We start from the raw sequence: 27,232 nt of genomic DNA on the forward strand, positions 1-27,232 counted from the left end.
AAATAGTGAGAAATGTGAGAAATGTGGTGAAAAAGAAAATGTAGAACACATACTGATGAACTGTAAGTTATATGAACACGAAAGGGAAAAATTAAAGAGAATAGTTAGAAGTATAGGGCATGAATGGAATCTTAAAGGAATATTAGGAAATGAAGGAAACATAACAGATATTCATAAACTAAGGAAAGCATTGTTTTTGTATCTTAAGAATACAAAATTAAAAAATAGAATCTAATAGATGTGAAGTAACGCTGCTACACACTCATGTACAGTAGGTGGCGGTATGCACCTTAAAGTTGCTTGTGATCCGCCATAATAGAAGAGAAGAAGAAGAAGAGGTTGTTGCGGGCAACTTCCTTCCTTCTTCCCGTCATGCACCTCGCTTATGTTGGCACAGTATTTGATTGATTAACATCACATTTAGGTTAACCGCACGAGTACTGTGTTGGAATGAAATGAGAAATAAAAATATAAAATGTCGGTCTAGTTTATGTAAGCAGGAAGTAAAACTGTTACCGGGGTCAAAGTTAACGGTGAGCTCTGGGGCTAGATAAACCGTAACTACGCAACCAGCGCGAGCTGAAACATCGATGGTCTGCAGTTTGTTTTCCTGCGTTTTCTGTTGGACATGGAAAAACAAAGCTACGTAAAGGAAAGGCTCATAGCACCTACTGACTTCACCTCTCCAAGTATGTTCCTCTGACTTAATGTTCAATGTTACATTAAAGGAGAATATTAGCATTTTATTCCTGCTACATAAAGCTAACTCTCAACAGGCAGGTAGTTTGATGTTGGAAGATGTTATTTACCCATAACTTTCCCTCATGTGAATCCATTTTGTGGAACAACCGAGTAAACACCAGAAATAAACAAGTTGAAAAGATTTTTGAACAATTCATGATACGAAATGGATATTCTGTTTGTGATTTGAGGGATTCCCGTGCTAACCTTTTGAATTCCGAAGATTTTATTTAAACTATATAACTACAAAGTTATACCAGAGCCTGCAAAGCTATCAGTAACTTTAAATTTAGGACTTTAACTTAACTGACATAAACCCAATAATAAAATTGTCAATCCTGTTTTTCTTTTTCATGAAGTCCATAACATGGCTAAAAAGTTTCCAGTTTCCCCCAAATTCAAAGAGACCAATTTTAGGATAATTAACAAAATAAACACAGTAGGAGACTTAAAATAAAAAGTTTTTATTTCAATCTTTGTACTTTCTGTTATACTGATGAAATACTAGACCAAATGTTGTTGTTTTTTATCCCTTTATAGAAGTTCTTGTTAAACATTAGAAATTAGTTAACACTCAAAACAGATGATAAACCAATTTCTAATATTTCATATATTCAGGGCTGCCAACTCTCACCCATTAGGAGTGAGACTCACCCATCTTAGTGTCTTCACACACTCTCACTCCATATTCCCAATTTCTCACAATAAAAAGGATCACATCCAATGGTTTGTTTTCTCTTTATTGGTGCTTTTTTTTTACTCCCAGTTTTAGTCCATGTTTTGCTCACAAGTTAAATGATTATTGCTCAGTCTAGTTTAATAATCTCCCGTTGGCATTTAGGAGTAATTAAACCAACACAAATATTTACATTTTTAAAGTTCCAGGTTTGCCTTTCAAACGGTCCACAAAAAGAAAAAGCACCATTGCATTTTATTTTTCAAAAGATCAGCCACCCAAGAAAAGACCAACCACATCTAGAGAGGATGTGCAGAACAGCTCACTTATCCTGGATTCACAGAGAAGAAACCACAGGGATGTTTTTCTTTTATTATTACCTATCTTATTCATTTATCTTTATTTTTGTCCATTGAATATGTTTAAAAGCTTAATTTCCATCACACCTTCCAAACTGAAACATCCAGAGAAGTGCTGTCTCCTGTCATGGTGAGTTTTTATTGAATCTACAGCCTCCTAGAAGGTCTGAACTGTTTAGCCATTTTGTCAATTGTAAGAAAAACTAATAACATAATGAATGAAGCTTTTTAATCCTTCGCCTATTACCAAATATTCAAACACAGTGTAGTTTGCATGGGATTCGATGCGCTGGTTCTTGTATCACTGCCAGTAATGCAGTAATAGCTTATTATTTCCTCATTGTTTAATTTACTTGAGCTGCAGAGAATAATTAATGAACAAAGTGGTGAAATTCTAAGTTTAAAGTATATTTAAGATGCAAGTATTTTAGTTGGGCCCATTCTTCTTTACTTCAATTCTCTAAAAATCACCAGAATATAGAAAATTATGTATATTATGAGAAAAATGTTCCACATAACTGCAGACCACTTATTGTTACTCAGTAACATTTACTCTGCTATAAAAATTCCACATTTTGCCACTTTGTTTCAGTTAAATCTTTTGAAAACCTACAACCTTTAGCTGCACCTGTCCTCATCTAACCCTGACAGGGTTTCCTGTCCAAACTATTTCAAAATCTCACCTTAAGGTTTGGTGAGAAGTTGGCAGCCCTTATATTGTATAATTTAGTTCATGTAATTCCGCCTGTTTGTGATATAGCTAACATGATAGTTTTTCTGGGTAGATTTGACATTTACTGCAGTTAATGCCAAAAGTAAGGCGGGACAAATAATCAGCATCAATATACATATATATATATATATATAGTGAAAGTGACAAGATCAAAATAGTACAATTCATAAGGTTTTCAATATTTCCATTGCACTCTAATCCAAAGCCACATGGTATTATGGGATCATCTGGGCCTTTCAAAGTTGTTCCCCCTGGTCCTTATACAGAGGTAAAGAAAAGACTAATCAGTAGTTATTGATATTAACTGATAAGAAAATCTTAACTTATTACATTTTTAAAGTCATATCATTCAGCCCTAAATTTAGACTACCCTTTTCAACAATTATATTAACGCAAAGCTGTAAAAAAGGAAAATTACTTAAAATCATCTCTGAATTCCTACTTTTTCAAAGTTTTTGTGTAAGGCGCATGCTTTGCTGATACTTTAATTTGCCCTCCATCATAATTTTTTGTTTGATTTATTCATGTATTTTTTGTTTAATTGGAGACTTGTGTAAAAAAAAATATTGTGTCATTTTTAATCATGTAAATAGAAAAAATCAAAGTAGCTTCCAAGCACATGACCCTTCTCTTTTGGTGACCTTACATAAGGCAGGGGTGAGGTAAGTGGAGGGCCAAAACACATTGAAATGATTTACAGAAGTATGAGTGCTAGGCTGATTGAAACATTAAATATACTATTTGTAAAGGAAGGCTTTGTGTTTACACCTATAAGCTTTCTCTCTGGTTCTTTCCTGAGAAGAGATCACTTTAGACAAACTCTTTGAATAACACTCATAATGTTTATGTATTAAATAACCATGAGACATGATAACAGATTTAGACAGGGATTGTAACCTTAATCAGACCCAAGGAATGGCTCAGGGTTACAGAAGGCAGTGCTTACCAACCGGGCTCTGATCTTGTTGAAGTTGGCCCAGAATTACAGTTAGAGAAGCATTTTATACAACTACAGTCTGCCACATCATCACATCATACAAGAAGCATAGCTCTAGCCTTACTAAACTACTACACTATGTTCTTAGATCAAGGACATACTCTCCTTCCATTCCCAAATCTTTGCCAGATGTCCTAATTAGATAAACTACTTGGGAAAACATTAGTTTTGACATGTAACAGGCAGGTATTATTAGGGTTTAACAGACTCACACATCATCAATAAAAATAATCGTAAAACTTAAAATTCTAAAATGCACATATAAATTTGAAATACATATGAAGTTATGAATTTAAACATCCATCTACTTAGTAATACACAAAATTACTTCACAATAAGTATAAATACATATAGCAAGGGAATTTTATGTATTTTTAGTGGATCTCCAGTTTGGCATTTTTCTTTTGTTCACAGGCAGAAATGTTTGGGAAAACCCTGACATGAGGCATATCTTAAGTGAGCAGTTGATTTTTAATAATCCAACATTCTTGTTTTATTTTCATTTTATTTGATTCAGGCTTTTAATCAAAGAACTGCTGCAAAATTATTGAACCATGTCTTTATCAAGTAGTTTAAAAATCTTCGATAAACAGTTTTTGGTTCAGGACATTTTCTCTAAACTACATTTCCCACAATGCACTGCATCCATTTGGAAGTAAAGTAAACCAACACAAATCTGCTAAAAAAAAAATGTCCTACTGAATTTGACATATTGGGTCATTTGAATTTTTAAAATCCCAATGTTTTCATATTAGTGATATTACTTTTAATTAAACTCCTTTACCATAGAACTATATATTTAACTTGGAGTAAGCCACAACATACATTTAGTTATTGATTTAACACTTTAACACTATATGTATTGAATTAAGTCTCCTTAAGGTAACAAATGGAAAGTAAATTTACAAAATTAGTTTGACTTTGATGCTTTTCTTTCTACCGTGATGCGTTTATAGTTAGCGCTGTTTTTTTTCAATGCATGTCTATTTTGATTTGTGTCATTATTTTAGGGAGCATCCAGGGAGATTTGATGCCCCCTTCACATTTTGCATCGACTATCCAACCTGCTGATGCTCCGGGGGCCTCAGGAACACCTGATCTTTCACAACCGCCCCCTCCACATACGCCCTGGGTCAATCCAGCGGTAAGAAGAAAACCACCAGAGGAGCCCAGTGCTGTCACCCCATGGCTCGCCATCACACAGACCCAGCAGGAAATCTTGAACTTAAAAAAGGAAAATCAGAGAATCCTTATGCTTCGAGGAGATAATAGCAGAGGAAAGACTTCTGCAGATGATCGACCAGACATTAGAGCTGGGTAATTACACTTCCTTGATTTATATTGTCAGTAATAAGATAAACACAGTTAAGTTGGATGTTGTAAACTCTGTTTTCTGCAGATCCTCAGAAAGCAGTAAGCAGTGGTTCCAATCAGACCCGGGGTGGCTTCTGAAAATAGAGAAACACAAGGCGGAGGCTGAAAGGTCAAAAGGCCAAGTGGAGGCCTTAAAGGAGACAGCAGAGAGGTACAGGGAAGAACTGAGAGAGAAGGACATATCTCTGAGCAGGTATTCATTTACTTATGTGTTCACCCAATAACATTTTTATGGTTTAATTTTAATTTTAGCACATGGACAATGTCGTTAATCTGCCAAGCTTGACCTTTAGCATCATAGGGCGTAGCTAAAAGCTAAAACACTGCTTGTGTCCAACTCTACAAGCTCTGATTTGAGTTCTTTAACATATAACCTCTGACTAAAGGCTTCGTAAACTGATCACAGGACTCGTGGTCCCTGGAGAACAGAGCCTTGATCTATCTTAGTCGTACAGTCTTGGACGCAGCTGCAGAGAAACGCCAACTGTATTATTTTCAGGTGTGCTGTTTGCTACAGATGTCGTACGACTCGACTTTCTGTCCAGTCGGATCTGCTGTGTTTTGGCCTTAACTTTGCTTGCATTCAGAGATAATTGGTCCAAACTGGAGGTGCTGCTCAGTTTTATCAGATTCAGCACCAGTAAAAAAAAGTAAGATAAAATCATTGTGATGTCTTCCAGGTCGCCGGCCTAAATTTTAAGCACACCTGTTAACACAATCATCCATTCAGCCGTTCACAAGGCAGCACTAAACTCAGAACTAACGAGGCCACAGCAGCAGGGGAGCTCTCCTGGTTCCGATCCAGTTGTTTAAAAATAGGAAACAGCTCACCGAATCACAGAAATTGTACTATAACTGTACAGAAGAGATTTTGTATGACCGTCCTGCTTCATTATGACAGTTGAGGCTGGCAGTGTAAATCTGTGAGATAAATTTATTTTACTAGAACACTTTTCACCCCTGAACACCAAAATGAGCCTTGTTTAAGCCAAGCAGCCTACCTGAGCATGTTTACCTCGACTATCCTTAGTTTATTTATTTATTATCCCCTCTTCAATCAAGATAAAACTCCTTGTAACAGGTGATCAGAGCATAATGAAATATCCTCCATAGTAAACCCGTAACGCTACTTTAGATGTGCAGGCGACAAATCTGCAGCAACGATGTGAAGCTCTCCTGTTAATATGGACCCCTGGATTATTTAAAAACATCTTGTTAAATCTATGCACCATAAATACCAAGCAGGTACCATCCAGATGTGCCTAATAAAATGCCCATCGAGTGTATAAACATTTACATGTAATGTGTATATATATATATTCATGCTATATTCGTCATTTAAAGCATACTTAATAAGATATGGACATTTTTATTAATTGGAAAAAAATGTGATCCGTGTTCCATCTAAGCTGTGCACTGCTAGCTCATTCTCAGAGCACAAGAAAATCTATGCAGAGCATACAATAAAATAAAACAGTGAATGAAATCATTTTTTTTGTTTTGTTTATCATTTTGAATCCATCTATCAATCATTTACAACTTAAAACCAACAATGAAAATACAGGAAACAGCTGGCTCTGTGTACATTCAGGTAATTGTCTGAAAGTACATGAATTACAACCCCCCCCCACCCCCAACTTCTGTTGCATAATGTAGAGAAACGGAGAACAGTTTTTCCCTCCCAAACCACATTAAATGTAATAATGATAATAAAATGAGCAGGTAATGTGTTCATCTTTTATTCTATTTCTTTTGGGCTGTTTTAGCATCTGTGTAATTAAAGGGTTATGGGGAGAGACACAGTGTTACAGGAATTTGTACTATATCACAAGCTTCAGCACACATTTCATTGTAGTTAATGTTTTAATGTGAACAAAAAGTTCTGTCTGAAAGGTGTAGCGTCTTATTCCTTCCAGAGGACACTCACCCTGGCCAAAGCAGCACTCTTACATATACCAAACTACACAACAAGATTTTTTTTCATTTTAAGTGGGCAAAATAACTTTAATTAAAAGTAAACTAATGGAAATCGCTGCTCCACTCTCTTAGTCTTTTAAGAAGCCATATAACTTGCTATGATCCAAGGTTTATTAGATATAAATATATCTAATAAATGGCCTCATACGTTGTCTCTGCCTGCACATCTGATGTTGGGGCGAAAAAAAAAAAAGTTTGAAAAAGTAAAATCTGAAGAATATTGAGAAAAAAAAAATAAGAAAGAATGTTTGAGAAAATCTGAAAGAATAAAATAGTAAACTGAGGTTAATTACTCTTCAAATCTTTGTTTATGTAAAAGCATTTCAGATTTAAATTTTTTAAAGACGAAAAATTCTTCAAATCTTTGTTCAAATATGTAATTTACTTTCAATAATATTGGAACTAATAACTTTTTATACAGATCCTTAATCTAGTTAGTCACAGCAAAAGCTGAGCCCATAGCTATGTCTAGGAGAGAAACAGGACTACACAATGAAAAACAGGCAAAGTTCTATTATCCATAACTGAATATGTTGATGGCAGCGGAACAGTCAAAAACAGACCAGATGAAGTCACTGTGATGAGAAAAAGCAGAGAGAACGTAAGGTTAGTGGTTACCCTAAGAAATAATGCAGAGAAGGGGTCCCCATGTCTTCCAGCGGTCTAAGCAGCATGGCAACAGAGATAGCTCAGGATAACCAGAGCTATTCTAGCTATAAGCTTTATCGAAAAGGAAAGTTGCCTTAAAAATCTTTTGGGCCTGCATATGTTTCAACTATTAGGAGTAAATATTTTTTTGTTGTTTTTTTTTTTTTTTTTTTTCAATCCAACTCGGAAACAGACAGAGGCATGAGTTGGAGACAATGCAAAAAGAACTGTCAAAAGCAAAGACTGAACTCTGCCGAGCCAGAGAGGAGCTGAGCCTCAGCAGTGCGCAGAAGAAGGAAATGAGCTTCCAGGTAATGATGTTGACAGACAAAACATTTCATTTCCACACTCCTGTAGACAACAGTCACCTGAGATTTACTGGCATCTTGTAACACTCATCTTTGCAGCGTGTTCTGCTGTTTTACTAGTTTTTTTTCTTGCTAATAGACTGCAGTGACTTTTAATTTAACAGGTTTTTAATGCGATAAGATCCAGAGATAAAATGTGTTGTTTTGCTTTTTTTGTCTTAAAATGTCTTTTGTAGCTTGAAAAATTGCAAATGGAGTCCAATGAGGAAATTACAAAGCTGAGGAGAGATGTAGAGAGGAGCGAGGAGTTGTTCAGGGACCTAGCTCTTCAGGCTGAAAGAGAGCGTTTTAAGGCTGAGGAGGAAGCCAAACTGCAGGCTCTCAGGGTGAGGGAGAAGATTGAAGAGCTAAAGATGAAACAGGAGGTAGAGGTACGACCTTAATCTCCTTTATGGAAATGTAAACCATCATAATCCTTAACTTTTTGCATCCAAATTTGAATGATTTTCCTTAAATCTCAACGCCTTTGTCTAACAATGCTTGTTGGCTGCCATTAAATCTGGGGCTGAACCGGTGAAGCAAATGAAGTCAAACCTCCACCTTAAGCTACTGCCTGATTATTGGTGCCCTAAAATTCCCCTTGTTTGTCCCTCCTCTCTTACAGATCCAGCAGCTGAATGCGTCCCATTGTGCAGAGCTGGACGCAGCCAGAAAAGCAAACAATGACCTACAGAACCGACTTCAGTCAATGACAGCTGAAGTGCTGCAGCTAAAAAGCGCTTTGATGGAGGTGTCTGCAGAGAGGGATGGACTCAGAGAACATTTAAGGTCCCCCCAAATTAATTTAAGACCAAACGAAGCAAAGCATCCAAAGCACTTTGTAGTGAGATGCCCTTATTTTCCTCTTTGTCTGATAATGTTGCTTATATTTCAGCCAAATGGGACAAGCCTTTGAGACACAATCTGCAACACTGCACAGCCTCAGAAATTACATCGGCCAACTCGCCCCAGAGAACGGAGAGAGAGAACGATTAAACGAAGCTGTTGAGGTGAAGAGAATCTAAACGACTGATCGAAATGAACTGCTGGGATGTTATTGCATAAAACCTTTAATTTCTCTTCTCACATTACTTAAGGAACATCAACTGAGCAAATGAAAACCTAATTTATGCAGCAACACTAGCATCACAACAACCCACAGCTTTTCTGTTCTAATCTTGTCCATTTTGCAGAGGCTGAGCAAGGAGAAAGCGGCTCTCCAGACGACTACAGAGCTTCTGACAGTCAGGCTTAACTCGGTGAATGAGATTCTCAGCCTCCAAGAAGAGAAAATTAAGAGTGTGAGCAGATTTATTTATTTTCTTCCTTCACCCACAGGTCAAAAGCTTTTGTTCTTAAGATAACAGACATCTTTGACTTGTCTTTTTTTTTTTTTTTGGTTTAATCAACAAGAATGTTTCTAAAATGAGCATTACTTTTATCTGGTTCCAAAGAAAGACGAGTTAAAATAAATTCAATTTCACAGCAGTAAAGCCTTGCCTTGAGAAAATTACCTTTAAATTGTTTGCAATTGATTAATTTTACTAAATGATTTAACTTGACTTGTGTCTCAAAATGATCAAACCTCTAATCAAAGTGTTTTTTATTGATTTTTCATATTCAAACAATGGACATCCCATACAGAACAAAATAATAGGGTCAAAATTTACATCACAAAAACAGATAAAAACACAGACAAACTAGCAGCAAGACAGATCCTACTACTACCAGACACACCACCCCAGTTCCAGACTGTCTTAGGCTGAAACTAAATACATAAATTTGAATGACAATAATAACCACACTGGGTTCCAGTTATGCCAAAGCAGTCTGAAATTCAGATTTAAAATAGGAAATAAAAGGCTGCCAGACCTTGAAATATCTCTTAGTATTTCCCTGTAAAATAAATCTAAGATGTTCCAATTTAAGATGTGCCATCACCTCCTCTACCCATCGTTTGCGAGTTGGCGGTGCTGCCTTTATCCAATGAAAAAAGATCAGTCTCTTGGCCAACAATGAAGAAAATGCCTTTGCTTTCCTTTGAGCAGTCGTTATGATCAAACCTCTAAATGTTTTTCTAAGATTTTACTAGTAATTGATATTTCAACAATACAAATCTGTTGATTAAAGTTGTTTCTGAGCTTTAAGCCAGTTATTGTTATACAACAATGATGAGACATTTATATGAAGTGAAATTTTCCTTCATTGAAGCAAAGCACATGTTTTGTAAATGGAAATTAAAAAACATATTTTGTAAACTGAAAGTTGATTTAAGAGAATCCAGATATGAAAACCTGAAAAAGGTTTTAATAAAAATAAAGGCTTTGACAGGAACTCTATGGTTTTCTCAGAATTATTTCATTTTTTTTTTTTTTTTTTATTAATTTCTTCTGATTTTATATTGGGCTGCTCAGTGGCGCACTGAAAGACAGAAATTTGGAAAGAACATTCAAAGATATAACATCTTGAAATGGAACGAAATGGAAAATTAAATGGATGTAAAAACATCTTTTGAATTAAAAAAATAAAAAACAAATATGGAAAAAACATTCGAAAGAACAAAATGGAAATAAAATGTGAGAAAACAGCAAAGATAACCTCAAAACCCTTAAACTGTTATTTTAAAGTTTCATTTCTGGATTGCATTTTTTTTATTTTCAAAACCTTTTCTTTCCTTCCAACAATAATGAAACAAAATTCACTCTATATGTTTCTTAGCAGCTCTTCAATTAGGAAAGACAGGAGAACACGCTGCTCAGCTGAGAAAAAGAAATTGTTAATATTCATAAAAAAGGAAGCAAGTAAATTGAAACAGCTGCGAATTTCTACACTAAAAAATTTGACGAGGTTGGAAAATGGCACAAGTTTATTTGGTCAAAGCAGGATAGATTGTACAGGATAATGAGTCAAAATAGAAAGCCAAATAAGCACATACGCTTAAGAAAACTAAACTATAAGAAAAAAAAGTGGTGAAAGTTCCCTTGCATGCAGAAGAGAGAAGCTTAATTTTAGTCTTAAATCAAAAGCTTTACAAAATTTGTTATGATTTTGTCATTTATGTTATATAAATAAAGAAAGAGAAGGTAACATCGTCTTCAGGAATCAGCCATGAAAAAGTGGCAGCACATATCAGAGATAGGGGAGAAGGAATTAGCTAAAAATCCAAATTGTGATTTATTTTCCACCAATATTGCAACTGTGATTTTATTGCGATTTTCCTTTGCACTCAACACAAGCATGTAAATGTTTCATCCTAGGGTTTTCTGTTTTTTCAGGACCTTGTGCGCTTGCTTGTCCAGAATCTCTTGTTGCAGGATTTTACTGTAACCTTTGTGTGAAACAGTGCTCACTTCTTCTATCATGTATGGATCTGGGTGCTGGCCGCAACACTTTCTTCCATTGTTTGTGGTGGCAAACACACTTTAAGTGTTTTACCGCCACCTAAAGGACTGGAAGTTTGTGTGTAACTCTGGCCAAACATAATGTGACTAAAATTGAGTCCTTCTACGATATGAAATGTATGTTTTTCTAAATTGTAATTATACTGCAAATACAATTGTCCATACTGGATTTAAACAACTTGTATTGGTCAATCTCTAGTTCCAAGTCTTTATCCATAAGTCTTGAGCCAAAGCCTCAAATAAATCAGTGAAATCAGAGTCGAGTATCAATTGAACACAGGAAATTCAAGTCGAGTTCAATGTTTCCAACATCTAATTTCCCTTTGGGACTAATAAAGTATCTTATGAATTGAATGACACTTTAAATTTAAAGTTCTTTTAAATCCTTTTTTTCAAATAAAGTTCAATTGCATGTTAAATGTAAATAATTGATCATATGCTCTTTTTAAATCAGTTTTTATCTCAACACATGATGAAACTAGTGCAACTGGAGATATGCTGATAAGGGAGTTAGCTGCTATCACAGCACAGGAGCAGTAACAGCCTCTGTTCTCTGTGTAGCTTCAAACGTTGAACAATGTTTTTGCCTTTTCTGTGTGTGTGTGTTTTTCTATTTGGTTGCATTGTGGGGGCCATGCTCTGGAAAAATGGACCCTACAAGGGGAATTGTTGTATTAGGGTGAGGGTCATGTTAAGGATTAAAGGTATAGTTGAGGATTTTCACCAGCATTTGAAAAGACCTGCTATCTCCACTTGGAAAAAAAAATGGAAAAGCACAACCCTGTACACGCTCCCGATAGGGAACACCTAGTAAATGCGTGTGACAGCATGCACAAGCCCATTTATTGTTGTGCACGCTCTGTTTAAAAGTGCCCTTTTGCATCGCTCACACAAACCCACTTTCCAAAAGAAGATTTGTAATTTTTTCACTATGTCAGACTCACAACCAGTAAGTGAAAATGAGGGCGAGCACGTAGGACGGCTTTACGTAAACACATCACCAGATTGACTTACAATTAGGAGGACCACTTATACCTTTAAGGTGTGGATTGAGGTTAGGTTTGGGTTAGGTATTAACTCGTAATGGTTGGGTTTAGGTTAAGGGTCATGGTTCGGCTGTAAAAATAGGTTAGAAATGCCTGGAAGTTTATGGTAAGTCCCAACAAAGATAGAGAGATGTATTATATGCGTCTCTGTAAGAGGGAGAGAGAGAGAAAGGTGTTAAATCAGGTTGACTTGATTGGCTGTGCTGCAGCCCACTCATAGAGTGTGGGATAACAGAGATACAATCTTTGTTTACAGGATGAGTAAAAGCGATTAATGGTGCTCAGTTTTTAAATAACAGGTTTTAAACTTAGATTTTGGATTAAATATCAAGTCTCTTCCAGTTCGGAGTCTTTTGAGTCTAGTCACCAATCTATACATTTTTCAGGTAGAGTCGAAAGTCAGAATATTAATGACTAGAGTCCATGTTATATGACTGGAGTCCTCATTTCTGGGAACCTGAAAAGGGTCTGAACCTGTTTCTAACTGTTCTCCCATGTTGAGCTGAGAGTTCATTTTTAAATAGATTTTCTTTTGACTGGTTATAAACCCTGACATTAACTTGATGAAAAATTTTTATTGCATCCCATCACTAGGGTAAATAGATGTCTTATAGCTCTGTCTACATGTCCTAGGTATTATTTGGACAGTTTACAGCTCTTTTATTGAGATGCTGCTTCTGTTGAGCTTTGGCTGCAATGTTGGTTGTTTGTGTATTTCTGCAGACCTCAACAGATCCTCTGATGAAGAGCGGATGTAAAGCACTGCAAGTGCTTCATCTGTGGAGGGAGAAAGTCTTCCAGTTGTGTGTCCAACTCCGGTCCAAAGACATTGAGATGAGAAGAGAGAAGGACAAACTCCTCTCAGAGGTAATGCGCCCACCCGCCAAACTGTAGTCCGGTCTAATCCGTGTTGATGTTTGACACCGGTCCTTTTTAGGTGCGATCCATGGAGCAGCAGCTGCAGCAGGAGCAGCACCAAGCCAGCGTGCTCCAACACAGCCTGCATGATAGAATAGCTGAGCTGGACCTGGAGAGAGTGGAGAATCAGGTGGGAAGCAGTGAAACTGCTGTGATTTACGCTGCTGCCTGAAAATCTGATGAAGCACAACACATTGGGGTGTAGTTAGAAAATGGGCGCAGGTGTGTGCATCATGAACGCGCACAGCATCAGCATGCTGACAGTGCAAAGCCGACTGGGGTAAGGTTTAAAGAACAGTACAGATCTGAGAAAAAGGTCACCTTGACAGATTTTTGTTGTTTTTTTTTTTTTTTTCCAACCAGACATTAAAACAAAACCTTGCAGAGGCTTCCAGAGAAAACACAGAGCTGAATGTACAGAAGCAGAAGGGAGAGGCTGACATTAAAGAACTGACCCAGGCTCTGCAGAGGTACAACCATTTAGTCTGAAGTTTCACAGGGTTTTGTCAGACATTGTTTTAAACTTTCCCAGTTTGCAGGTTCGGACGTGGATTAGAAACCAGGTTGGCGGATGTAGACGCGGCCAGAGAGAAGCTCAGCAGTTGTGCTCAGAGACTTTCGTTTGCCAACAGAAGAGTGGAGACAATCCAAGGCAGGTATTATTAGCCATTCGTTTACAGCTTACAGCCTGGTAGAGGATAAAACATAGTTTTTTTTTTTTTTTTTATAGGTTTGATCATGAGGAAGACGGCTCTGAAGAAAATAGAACAAGCTTCTAAACAGACAGAACCGGAAAATGACAGGTGTGAATAGAAACTTAAGTGTCTTATTGCTATTTGTGCTTTAGAATAATTTCATTTTGTCCTCCTACTGCAAACTACCATGAATCAGGATTTAATGGGATGAACCAATGCATCCCACAGAGAAGTGGAAATAAAATAATGATACAGGCTTTTCTGAGCTTCATCCCCTTAGCTCTGTTTGCACTGAATCAATCATTCAAACCTAACCTAAAAAACAAAACGCATGATCTCAGCATGAATCAGAGGTAGAGCAATACATCATTAGGACGATATTTTTACCAATCTTAGTTTTTTTTCCTCGTGGAAGCAGCCACGGTTTGAAGTCACATGAAGCACATGCAGCTCTGCTCCCTCCATCTGCTCTCCATTGATAACGTTATCTTAATAAATGTCTTTAAACTGAGACGGATGTAACAGTTGTTTTCATTGTAGAGGTTGACTGATACAGGTTATTTGGCTGATGGTGATTATTTTGGTATAACTGATCCTAGATATGTGCTACTGATTCTTTTGGCCAATATTGCTTTTCCTTTCTCCATTTAAATTATAAAAATGTTACACAAATCTAAATTTAAATAAAAACAAACTAAAAAATCAAACTAAATATTGATGAACAGCAGATATAGCAGCAATGCATGTGATTCATGTGATCTCAAGGCCTGCCTGCTGAATTCTCTTTTCTTATGTTTAGAACAAAGATGTGTGATCTACACACCATGGGAGACTTTTGATGACATCAAAGTAACTTATTGTGACGATGATTCCCCATCAAGTCTCCCGTGGTCTTCGTTCTTTCAAATACAATGAAACGGATCACTGCTCAACACTTACCACTTAATCTATAGAGATATATATAATTGCACATGCAAAATTTCAGCTATTTCAAACCACTGGAAGTGGGTCAGGGGCATTACAAAAAAATATACTGCAACCTAGTTTAAATTGCTAAACCTAGGTAATCTGAAATGTAATAATTAAAAAACTAGGCAAAAATACTTCTTTCTAGAAAAAGATGGTTGTACAGTTTTTGGCGTGGGGATTCTGAGTAGAAATGCATGCCACACTTTTCAGATTCTTGTCTGGAAAAGGCAAAAATTACATGTTAAATTTTATTTTATATTATATTGCACACTTAACGGTTAGGCATAACTTGGTTATTATCACGTTAAATTCAAGCACAATGAGGTTTTTGGTTGTAATTAAAAGGTTCATAAATTTTGAGTTTGTTTGCTAATTGGGCCATGCAGATCGGCTGAGGTATCGTCTCAGACCTTTTTTTCTCCCTGTGTTTAATGTGAGGCAGGGGTTCTCAGCATCTTGTGTTAAAGTTCCTGCTCCATTTTTAACTCCATTTGTTTTGTTTTTCTTTTGCCTGGCAGCATCATTAACTTAAAGATGGAGAACAGTTTGGTTTGTGAAGAGAGAGACAGACTCATGCAGGAGCTGAGAAGAACTCCAGAGCTCGTAGAGAAAGCTCTGGCTGATCTAAAAGAACAATGTGAGACACTTTTTACTAAAATGGCTTTTTAGAAGACTGTAAATCCACATCATAGCTGATGACTGTGAACCGTTGCCCTCTTTGCAGATGAGAGTAAAGTCAGGCAGCTGCAGCAGGACTTGGAGCACAGCTGCGCTCAGGTCAGGCTGGCTGTGGCCTCTAAAGAGCAGGCAGAGCAAAGCTTGCAGGAGATCCAGGCCCAGCTGGAGGAAAAGAACGCCAGCATGGAGAGCCTCCGCTGTGAACTGCTTCGCCAGCAGGAGCAAAGCAAGTGTGGTGAGCAGTGCTTATTTTAGGATCCAAAGGGCTCTTTTTTTCCTCCTGGTTTTCCCTCCTCTGCTCGTGTTTCACACGCAGTCCCAGGTGATCAGGGTTAGGGTGCAGGGGAACATTGTAGAGCAGCCCAGTGAGTGTAGCTATCAGGAAGCTGTTACCTTCCTCTTCATTTTCACTCCTCAGCTGCTCAGTCATCCAACAATAGTTCAGTTAGTAATGAAATAGAAATGCTCATTAATTTGTCTTGTCTTTTCTTTAGACACATTGATGGTAACTTCAATTGTTAAAGGTATTTTTTTATGATTGGCCAAAGGAATTAATCAAAAAGCTCAAATTAGGGATTGAGATACGAGTTAGAGATAAGAGAAAATGTATAAATTAAACTATAAAAAAAATTCATAAACTAGCTTTCAGTGTCCTACCTGATTCAGAGTGATATAATATCGATTTTATTAATTGCTAAATTATGTTATGTGCTTGATCTTCACTAATATTATTATCCTAATTAAGCAAATGTCACTGAACTCAACCAGGCGGCTTTAACTGTTATATTTGTTCCCTTAATAGCCCTTTTTACCCCTAAATCTTTTTTTTGCAGACAAACTGTATAAATTAGGGCCGGGACGTTAAACACCTGATTTTGATAAATGAATTACACAGATTATAACAGATTAAGAAAAATGAGTCAATTAAAAGCATTATTTCTGAGTGGGAACCTCTGCGTTCCCTTTTCTTGTATTTTCTTAAAAATGTGAAATTAATACCAACATTTCTGAGTGTTTTTTGTAAACATTTGCTACCTATTTTTCTTTCATCCAGAATGGCTCTAATACTGAAGCTGCACAGTTTAGCATAAAAACGCTCTGCTTCCAAATGCTTCAGTCAGAAGCTTGTTTTTGAAAAGCTGGGCTCCTCGATGAGACGCAGATGTTGCAGCTTGGCTGGATAACGATTGGCAAACACATGGCGATCCATCCTGCCTTCAACAGCAGTCTAATGCAATTTTAGCCAAACTTTTCCCTCATACTTTTCCCTTGAAATCACAAATATTGAGATTTTTACTAAGAGATATAAGATGAGACCATATTCATTACATGCACTGCAAAAACAATCCAGAAATAAGTAAAAAATGGCTTAAATTAAGTATATTTAGCCTTAATTTGAGCAGGTAAATAAGATGATTTGCCAATGGAATGAGTATTTTCACTCTTAAAATAAGATAGTTAGATAATATTTACTTGAAATAAGACGATAAAATAGTTTTTTCTTATTTTAAAAGGAAATTGTCTTGTTCCATTGGCAAAGTGTCTTACTTATCTCCTCAAATCAAGGAAAAACACACTTATTTTAAGAAAAAATAACTTATTGAGATTTATATTTTTTGCAGTGTGGAGATGCTTTCTAATCAAACCTAACACCAACCTGCCCCTGTCTTTTATTCATTTATCTATGCTGAACTTCCCAGTGATTCGCCTACCTCCCTTTCTGAACACAAATCAACCCCCCACCTCTTCCTCACTCTTTGTTTGTTGATTATAATAATTAAATTCACACTAACACAATATTTTCTAACCATTTTTCTTGAAGGTCTGCAGCTGTTTGTTCATAAATGTGCCCGTGTTACATGTGGGACAAAGCTCTGATTTATAGGTGCAGAGCTTGGCATTAAAAGATAAATCTCCAGCACATTTACCCAGAAAGCATGGGTAAGTGGGGGAGTGGCGGTGTAGTGGTTAGGGCATATAGCTTGGAATCCTGAGGTTGTGAGTTCAAACCCAATCCCACAGCCTGCACTCTGGCTCTCTGAGCCAGACCCTTAACCCCAGACTGCTCCCCAGGTGCCGCACAATGGCAGCCCACTTCTCCCCAAGGGGATGGGTTAAATGCAGAGGTAAATTTCTCCAATGTGAGAACAATAAAGTTAAATTATTATTTGGTTAAATTAGACCAACACTAACAAGACTACAACACAAAACAACCATAAATGTGCAGACTGCTTTATGGCATACACCACTCCCCCCTTTTCCTGTTCATTATAAAGACGGAAGTCGATGCGAATACATTTCCCCGGCACACTGTATTTTTGTGCAAATTGTGCAGGGGTGATATTCAGGCAATGCGGCTCCTTCCTACTGGGATCTAAAGCTGGGCGATATGGCGATATATATCGTGAGGACGAGAGAAACATGTCTATCGTGACCTTTCTCCTCTATTTTTTCTATCGTGATAAACTTTTTTATTTTATCTTAACTTTTTTTAGCCAAGATTCTATACTGTTCACTGTCATGGCCGCAAATTGCATAACTGGTGTTCTTGGTTTGAGGTTGGGATTCTCATATTAGGAAACAAGATGATGGGTAAAAAATAGGCAATGAAAGATTTTTTTCAACCCTGTCCATCTGACGGACTATGAAAACATAAAATGCAACATCAGTTGTGGCATATCGTGATATATATCGTTATCGTGATATAAAATAATCCATATCGTGATATAGTTTTTTTTCCATATCGCCCAGCCCTACTGGGATCTATATGTGTGTTTACTGTGAAATGATCAAAGAACATGTTTCAAAGCTCTAAACTCATCAGCACATCAGTCGCTGCTGAGTCAGGTTGGGCAGTGCAGGAATCCAGTACAAAACCAAAGTTAAACGTTTCTTGTTTTTTCATCATATTGACAAAACATTGTTTCGCCAGATTAGATTCATTACCTCAGTGCTATTTATCACAGAGTTGCTGGAAACAGAAATGTATTTTAGTCCAGCTGCAGGCAACCCGAGGATCAGGATTTTACCACGCTAGGCTCTGCTCCTCGTGGGAGATTCTTTCCTCCTTCAGGCAAAACAGTTCAGCTTTTGTCCACTGGGTGGAGCCAAAATCAACCAAAACTGAAAGTTATTTAGAACTGCTTTAAAACTTAATGTCATTCAAATGATAATTAATATTTCTGGTTTGAAGCTGTTGATTTAGCTTCACCTAAAATTTAAAAATGTATTACTACGGAAAATAAAACCCAAAGGAAAAGATAATTCTTTGTGTCGCAAAGACCTACTTCAAGTCTAAAGTGTTTGAGTTGCATGACTAGATAATAGAATTTAACTTTATTGTTATTGCTATGTCACGAGTACAAAGCAACTAAATGTGGTTTGCATCTATCCAGAAGTGCTTTACAGGATATACATATTATTATAGGTGTATGTACAAGCAAAAAGTACTGTAAAAAGTTCTGTATAAATATGAATATGGGAGCTACGTGCACAGATTATACATATTGTACAGAATATACAGGAATGTTAGGAAAAGGATTATATATATATTAGCGGGTTTTTGATACAAGATAAATAATGGCAGATAAGATTTACAGATAGTATACAGATTGTGTATGTGTGTGAGGGGAACAGTCCCTGACACATAGTCCCTCATAATGTCACATTTGTTGGTGAATGGGGGATCTCATTGGCCTCATTTGAAAAAATAAGAACTTCTACCAATTGTTTAAATAAGTACAGTCCCCTACTGTACAGCCTGCAAAATGTCGGAAACATCTAATAGAAGCAAACTTTAACAATTTTAAGGTATTTCAATTTGTTTAAGGATATTAATAGATTAAAATCTGCATTACTTCACTTAAAACTAAAAGGAAAGTTCTTTAGAAGTTAGTGAAATATTGTAATTTTTTTTCAAAAGTATTATGTGTTTAGCCTTTGGAGTAAAAAATCAAATACAGCTTCTCTTTGGAATATTATGTCAATGTACGTTCATGATTCTGAAATATCACATATACTTGACCAATTTTAAATAATAATGATCAGTTTTAATCAATTTAAACTTTGGTTTAACAGATACATTTAGCTGTGACCAATTAGAGTTTTTATTTGAGATGGTTTAAAATCACATTTAGCAGATAGAAACTGATCATGTCTTTATATGACTAAAGCTAAAAGTGCATTGCCTCAATTTTCAAATTATTAAAATAAAAGAGAATCCAAGAGACCAATCCGTTTTGGTATATGTGTCACTGAATATCATACTAAGAAGTGTATTTAGTAAATGCCTTTAATACAGGGGCCATAACAATGGCTAGGATCTGTTCTGCAGGGGCACTCGCCCCCTGTTGGCCACTGTGTAGAATCGCACACGGTTTCCGGGTGAAAACCCACAGAGTCATTTAAAGGAATAGTACACCCAAAACATGATTAGCCTTCATTTTCTACTCACCCCCGTGCTGAACAACACTCTGGAGTACTTTTTTGATTCCTCAAATGCATCTGGAGATCTGGGAGGCTTCTTGCTGTCTGCTGACATTCAAATAATGGAGGTCTATGGTGCCTGAGACAGAAAGGTCCATAAAAGTCCACAAAAAACGTGTCAATATTCCTCCATACTGCTCGTCCAATGTATTCCAAGTGTCCTGAGTGGGTAGCATCCAGAATTTACTCGAAACGAAGTCATTTAGAATGTTTTTAGAGCATAAACAGTAGTGTATAGGACTTCCTGAAAGCGCGCACATGCGCGTTCACGACGCTAAGGGAGCCGGCAGACCAAACCAGCGCATTCAGCTCGGCAAAGAACTCATGCTCTTTCTCAACACTGAAGTCCTCAGACATTTTTCTTTCGTTGTTTCTTTCTTTGTACAGGTAAACAGCACATTTCTTCTTCTACGCTTGCATTATTGGCAGAGCAGAAGCTGAATGCGCACTTTCATCTGGTTTGGTCTGCCGCGGTTTTCGTAGCGTCATGAACTCGCATGTGCGCGCTTTCAGGAAATCCTATACACTACTGTTTATGCTCTAAAAAAATTCTTAATGACTTCGTTTCAAGTAAATTCTAGATGCTACCCACTCAGGACACTTGGAATACATTGGACGAGCAGTATGGAGGAATATTGACACGTTTTTTGTGGACTTTTATGGACCTTTCTGTCTCGGTCACCATAGACCTCCATTATTTGAATGTCAGCAGACAGCAAGAAGCCTCCCAGATCTCCAGATGCATTTGAGATATCAAAAAAGTACTCCAGAGTGTTGTTCAGCATGGGGGTGAGTAGAAAATGAAGGCTAATCATGTTTTGGGTGTACTATTCCTTTAAATATAAAAAAACAAAAAACAAAAAAGGATTATATCAAGGCCAACTTTAGGTACAGTTGTTAAAATCACATACAAAAAAAGACCAAAAACCATTTGACCTTGATGAAATAAAGTTATTTAAACCAAGTGATGCAATAGTGAGCATTGTTATTGGAGTCTAAATAGTGGAAACTACATGGCACCACCTGTAAACAGATGTGGTGCCATCTGTTGCTAGGACTTGCAGAAAGCCAGATTGCAAGAATTGATGCAGCTACTTAATAGAGCCTGACCATCCTGCAATGCCTCATAGTTAAGCAACAGCTCAGCCTGGTCAACAGATATTCATTAAATAATCTGACCTACAGAAACACTTAGGTCCCCAGAGCCTCCTGTCAGAACATCGAGAAGAGAAAATTCCTGCTCCTAAAAAGCAAACAGGGACATGGCATCAAGGGAAGAACCAATTAATCTAGAATCTGGTTTGGGTTTAGACTCTTAGCATAGCATTGCTACCGCTATAGTCACTGTTAATAAGGATGTTGACTCTTGAGATTAACAATTTATTTTTAAGTTGTGAGGGATTGCCTTTGAGTGAGTCGATGTAATCAGCTGGTTTTCCTTATATAGAAATCTTTAAACCAATCTGACTGGATGATCTAGCTGAATTGTGTCTATAAAGTGCCTTTGGATGACGTGTCTTGAATTTGAACTATAGAAATAACCTGAATTTTGGGGCCGATCCTTCAGGCAGATGTTGCTTCTATTTTCTTCATTAACATGATAAAATAACAACAAAGGTCAGTTCAAAATACATTATTTCTTACACTTCAGAAAAAATATCAGTTCTATAAATCCCAGGTCCTTAACGTTTCTCTAAATATCAATAAGTAGATAAAAGATTAATGACTAATAGCAAAGGAATGGCGCAGCAATGAATGAGCTCCACGGGATTTCAACGTAAGCCTGCTGAATGCTTTAATAAAAAACCACACGCTAATATTGGCCAACACCAGTACAAGGGGAAAAAACACCAACATTCAAACTTTACTCTCAGTTCCAGTCTTTTCGCTTGAAATCAAATATTTTTTTTTTTTACCTTGGATTGGCTCTTAGACTTTACTTGATTATTTCTACACTTCCCTGTGATGTGCTAACTGGCTCAGCTGTAAAAGGCTACCTTCTTTTTACCCTCTGCACACAAGCTCAGTATTATATCTGCCTTGTTATTGCAAAGATAAACTAAGGGCATCATTTACTAACACAATGAGCAAAAGCAGATAATACGGCAGCAACATGTAGTAATATTTAGTAAAACCTTGTATGCAACCAGAGTTAATTACTGATGTGTAAAGTTTAAAATGTCTTATAACGTGACTATATGCTTTAAACTGGTCCAGCATCAAACAAGGGATGTTTTTGTAGCTTTGTTTTAGCAAGGTTCAGAAACTGTGATTTATAGAACTGATATTTATTCCAGAAGTTTACACATATGGGGCATTGCGCATGGAATCCAGAGGTTCTGAGTTCAAGCCCCACTCCCACAGACTGCCACTCTGGGTCCCTGAGCAAGACCCTTAAGCCCACACTGCTCCCTGGGTACCGCACAAAGGCAGCTCACTGCTCCCCAAGGGGATGGGTTAAATGCAGAGGGTTCATTTCGTTTCTCTGTATTTGTTACCGTATAATGACAACAAATAAATAAAAAAATAAAAAAAAGTGAGTTGCTGATCCAGAAACAGAGTTCAGTATCAGGCTGCTTCAGGATTCCTGCATCACACTTTTCAACCTAAATCCATTTTCAACTCAAATGTCCAGAATTTTTGGGGAAAAAAATCCAAAGCTGGCATTAATCAAAATAAAACAATATATATTTTTTATGACTGATAAGGTATTAACACCAGAACAACAACTTGAATGGCCTCTGGCTACAGAAATGCTCACTGAGGATGCACTGCTCATCAGAGCTTTGGCTAAACGTCACAATAAGCATCTCCATACAATAACAGACGAGCTGCAAACCCTTCTCTGTCCCAAAACATCCCAATCTAAATTTAACATCCTGTTTTCTCACCATGTCACTCCTGTTGTCGCGAGCAGGCTGTACAGGGACCAAAGTTTGTGCTGCTTTTAATGAGTTTTGCTTCTGAATCACTAACACTTGTTCTGGGGTGTCTGTGGTCTACTTCACCTCCCCACAGGAGTTCTTTAAAATTCCTTTCTGCACGTCTCATTTCAGCGTCATTTAGGCGCACAACTGTAAAGTGCTCGAAGTAATTTATCAGTGGAAGATCCCTGCTCACTGTCACACCTCAACTTTAAAGGGATAGTTCGGTATTTTTGACATGAATCTGTATGGCATTCCCATCACCAGCGGCATGCAATCACACTGACTTACCCCTGGCAGCGTCCTGTGAGCAGAGTTATCGTCCAGTTTTGGTCAAGCCGAAAGTAGTCCTGCAGGTTTTTAGGTACAGCGAAATAAAACTTTTCTCTTCCCAAAACATTATGTGTTCAAAAGAGTGATATTTTCGCATCCCAAAAACATTGTAGTGGAAAAAGTCACACGTCGTTATCAATTGGTCCTATTTTCTCTCTGTTCGTATCTCCGCCGCGGAGGGAGACATGGCTGTTGTTGGGCTCGCTGTCTGAACGACGGCGCGCACTGATACGAACAGAGAGAAAATAGGACCAATTGATAACGACGTGTGACTTTTTCCACTACAATGTTTTTGGGATGCGAAAATATCGCTCTTTTGAACACATAATGTTTTGGGAAGAGAAAAGTTTTATTTCGCTGTACCTAAAAACCTGCAGGACTACTTTCGGCTTGACCAAAACTGGACGATAACTCTGCTCACAGGACGCTGCCAGGGGTAAGTCAGTGTGATTGCATGCCGCTGGTGATGGGAATGCCATACAGATTCATGTCAAAAATACCGAACTATCCCTTTAAGACAGAGGCTGCATTAAATACATGGATAAATCAATTATGGGAACATTTTCAACTGTGGCTATAAATGCTATTAAAAATGTGATTTATTTGTTTAATGAATGGACGGAACATACAAGCTAAAAAATGTTTCACATTGGCTGAAATATTTTACTCATGATGGGAGGAGGTGATTCCTTCTCTTGATGTGAAGGAGGGTCCAATGTTTCCAGTTATACTAAAGAAGCTTTTAAAATCTTTATTTGAATTTAAACTATTCCAACACTTCTATTGGAATCAGATTCTTCAGATCTTTTTTATCTGTTTGCAATTTTATTTAAAGGTACATTTTTTAAATCTATACCCCAGTAGTTCACTCTGTTTGTGTAAAAAGTTCTTCTGAAAGATTACTATGTCCTTTATGTACAGTAACATTATTAAAGGAGGAACGATACTGAGCATGAGTACAGAAGGTGAACAAGAACAAGGAAGTAGGCTACTGTGGCTAAGCTAGTTAGCCACAGTTGTGAAGTGTTAAAATAATAAAGAAAAAAATCTAAGATCCAGTCTAAATAATAAAAAATATGTAAAATATTTAATTCCAAGAGGGAACAGCGCTGGGAATCTAGTGTGAATGCTGGTGCTCACCGAAGCTTCTGAGGTGTTTAGATGTTGCTTCTAAGTTAATGAATGTGTTAATAAAAATTCCTTACCAGAGCCATAAAGATAAGGAGGCTCCGATAATGGTGATGTTTTAAAAAGCTATGGTGACACACGGAGCTTCAATAGTTAGATGGAAGTTAGTCTCTCACACTAGCATTGCAATTGTTAGCATAGACGTTAATAAACCACACTAAACTACAGGAAAATGGACAACAGATCTTAAATATCACATCATGCTCTCTGCTTCTACTTAATGTGAAGTAATATTAATAAGGAATATGTTTGAGATGGATAACAGTTTATTTCATACATAGTCCAACACATACAGTAAATAAAACTTAGATGTTTGAAAGACTACATCCACTAATGCGTAACCACTCTCTATGTTAGTTAAAAATTATATTTAGGTTATTCTACTCATCTTTGATGACGTAAACAAAACGTCAACGTCTTTAAACGTTACACAGGCGGCAACTGAATGAACCAGGCTTTGGATTAAAATAAACACATTTCAAATGGCTAACAAAAGAACTATAATATGGAAGACAACCTCTCAGTCAGTTATCTTTTTCCTAATGGTTGTTTATTTTGTTAGTTAACCTCCAAAACCACCAAAAGTAGGAACTTAACTTACTTGGTCTTCCAGTGACGCAAATCTCCTATCTCCATCTGGTCCTTATTCATACTGATAGTAGTGATAGTAATGCTACTCTTAGTCTCTAAGTAGTATAAACTATATTATAAATTGATTGTTTTTTTTTTTTTACCTAAATGCTGTGTCTCTGTTTGTGTTTGTTAATAACAGGAATTCTCTTTTGCATCGATGTTCGCTTTACCAAGAGGCAGTGCAGGACGGTCAGGCTCTAATCACTAGTAGCCATGTCTGTTTGACTTCTCATAGAATCCGGGATCAGTTGGTTTTTATGTCTCTTCTGTGTCAATGTTTAACGTGACTGTGAAGCTTTAAAGTTTCTGTAGCCTGTTGTTTGATATTATATTGGACTTCTCTAATCATCCACGCTACAAACTAAATAATAAAAGTATAATTGATTTATATCAGGTTTATATCTATCATATCAGAGTAAGAAGGAAGGGTCAGATTTTCAGGGTTTTCAGAAATGCTCAAATTAATGTATTCTTTTCACTTCTCAGTGAAGCGCTCCTTTCTGTCATTCTGTGTCATAAGATCCTGATAAAATGCATCTAAGGTTGTGGAGTCAGAGGAGTCCTGTCTGTAGGAGCAGAGGCTGGAGATGCATGCTTCATTCATGACACAGCAGAGGAGATGAAGAACACAGATTGTAAGGGAATGAGAAATGCTGGAGACATGCCTGCAACCACGAACAGTTTGATTTATACATGAAACGGGGGAGGGGGGGATTTCATTGACCTCTCTGCTGTGGAGTTCTGGGTTTCCCTGTTGGTTATTTATTCTTTAATACTACCTCTCCTTTTTCAGCCCTACTGGAAAAAGTGGCTGAGATTGAGGGGCGATGTGCTGAGAAACTGAAAGAGATGGAGGTTCGAGTCAGTTCTGCCAGGAGAGAACACACCAAAGCAGGTAGTGATGTCCGCCCCAGCGCCGCCTCAGGCCACAGACCCCCGGCGTGGGAGGGGGGAGTTATATTTGTAATGCAGCCTGTGATATAACAGCTCTGGCTTTGTTGACACCGCATACAGCAGCATCATATAGCAGCTTTGCCCTCGTGGTTAATGAGATGTCTTTGTTGTGTGCTACAGTTATGACTTTACGGGAGTTTCAGAGGGAGGCAGCAAGGAAACACGATGAGGCGAGAGAAATTCGACGACCGGATAATGAGAAGACGAAGCCTGAAATGTTTATTAAAAAACCGAAGGGGAGGGAACAGAGAGATGACCTGCCTCCTGTAAGGATGATTTCACATCAACAAAACGCCGTCTGAGATGGTTTTATTTGTGCCGTATAAAGAGAATCCTCTGCTGCAGGTCCAGGTTGCTGAAAACGGACCAAATGAGGTTACAGAGGGTCACACAGCAGCTGCCCCTCCCAGAAACATACCCACAGGTGACGATAAATGTCCCCAATCCTGCACACGTCTCAGTCAGCGTGCTGACATTTACACAGGTGCCTCCGGTCTGACCAGCAGCCTGTCTGTGTCTCTCCACAGAGACGCTGCTGAGTGTGTTAGAGGATCTCCATACGCTCAGCGCCGCCGTGGTGAACAGCTCAGAGGACTCTGCAGAGGAAGACGGGCAGACAGCTAATACCTGCAGATGAGTCACTGATGCAGACAGAGTGCAAATATTTCATCTGGAAAAAAGGTGCGAAGTGGTGCTGATGCCTCCTAAAGGTACTGGAACGTCCCGAAGAGCCAGACATCCGAGGAGCCGTGCTTGGGGACGTTACGGCTCTGGAGCTCTGTGGACTTGTTTGGATGACTTAGATATGTGTCAAATCTTTCTGGGTTTTTAATCTACTGAATGACAGGTATATGTGTTCAAATCTGCGTTTCTAATAAAAAGTGTGAAGAATACTCTCCATTTTGTTTTCAAGTTAGAAGATTTAAGATCACACTTTATTTTTTTTTACACAAAGGAATTGTTCATTGAAAATCAAGCTACAGTCAGAAGCAACTGGACTTTTATCTGGATAAAAAAACTATTTTCAACAACAGATATTTAGGTGGCTTGGTCCAGCAGCACTACAGTGGATATGAAAGGAAACAGTGAATTAATTTGTAGTAATTAATAATGCAAAGTAATCACATTTAAGAAAGGTGTCCCTCAGGGATCAATA

The 27,232-nt window shown here is 37.5% G+C and overlaps 1 protein-coding gene across 2 annotated transcripts; it reads left to right on the top strand.

Annotated features, from left to right (window-relative positions):
- Positions 1–358: 358 nt before the first annotated feature.
- Positions 359–26,969, top strand: cchcr1 (coiled-coil alpha-helical rod protein 1). Of its 2 annotated transcripts, none has more exons than XM_038296576.1 (19): positions 359–689; positions 4,517–4,823; positions 4,906–5,073; positions 7,699–7,816; positions 8,050–8,244; positions 8,478–8,641; positions 8,748–8,862; positions 9,046–9,153; positions 13,023–13,166; positions 13,237–13,347; positions 13,581–13,687; positions 13,757–13,869; positions 13,948–14,020; positions 15,400–15,518; positions 15,606–15,794; positions 25,916–26,017; positions 26,197–26,342; positions 26,422–26,500; positions 26,604–26,969. In XM_038296576.1, the coding sequence occupies exons 1-19, from the start codon at positions 629–631 to the stop codon at positions 26,711–26,713; spliced, it is 2,529 nt and encodes an 842-aa protein (XP_038152504.1). In that variant the 5' UTR covers positions 359–628; the 3' UTR covers positions 26,714–26,969. The 2 variants fall into 2 exon arrangements, with proteins under 2 accessions (XP_038152504.1, XP_038152512.1); XM_038296584.1 differs by having other exon boundaries at positions 8,050–8,238.
- Positions 26,970–27,232: the final 263 nt, after the last annotated feature.

Source organism: Cyprinodon tularosa, unplaced genomic scaffold (genome assembly GCF_016077235.1).
Source record: "Cyprinodon tularosa strain WSP-4 unplaced genomic scaffold, ASM1607723v1 ctg110, whole genome shotgun sequence".
NCBI classification, from domain to species: domain Eukaryota; kingdom Metazoa; phylum Chordata; class Actinopteri; order Cyprinodontiformes; family Cyprinodontidae; genus Cyprinodon; species Cyprinodon tularosa.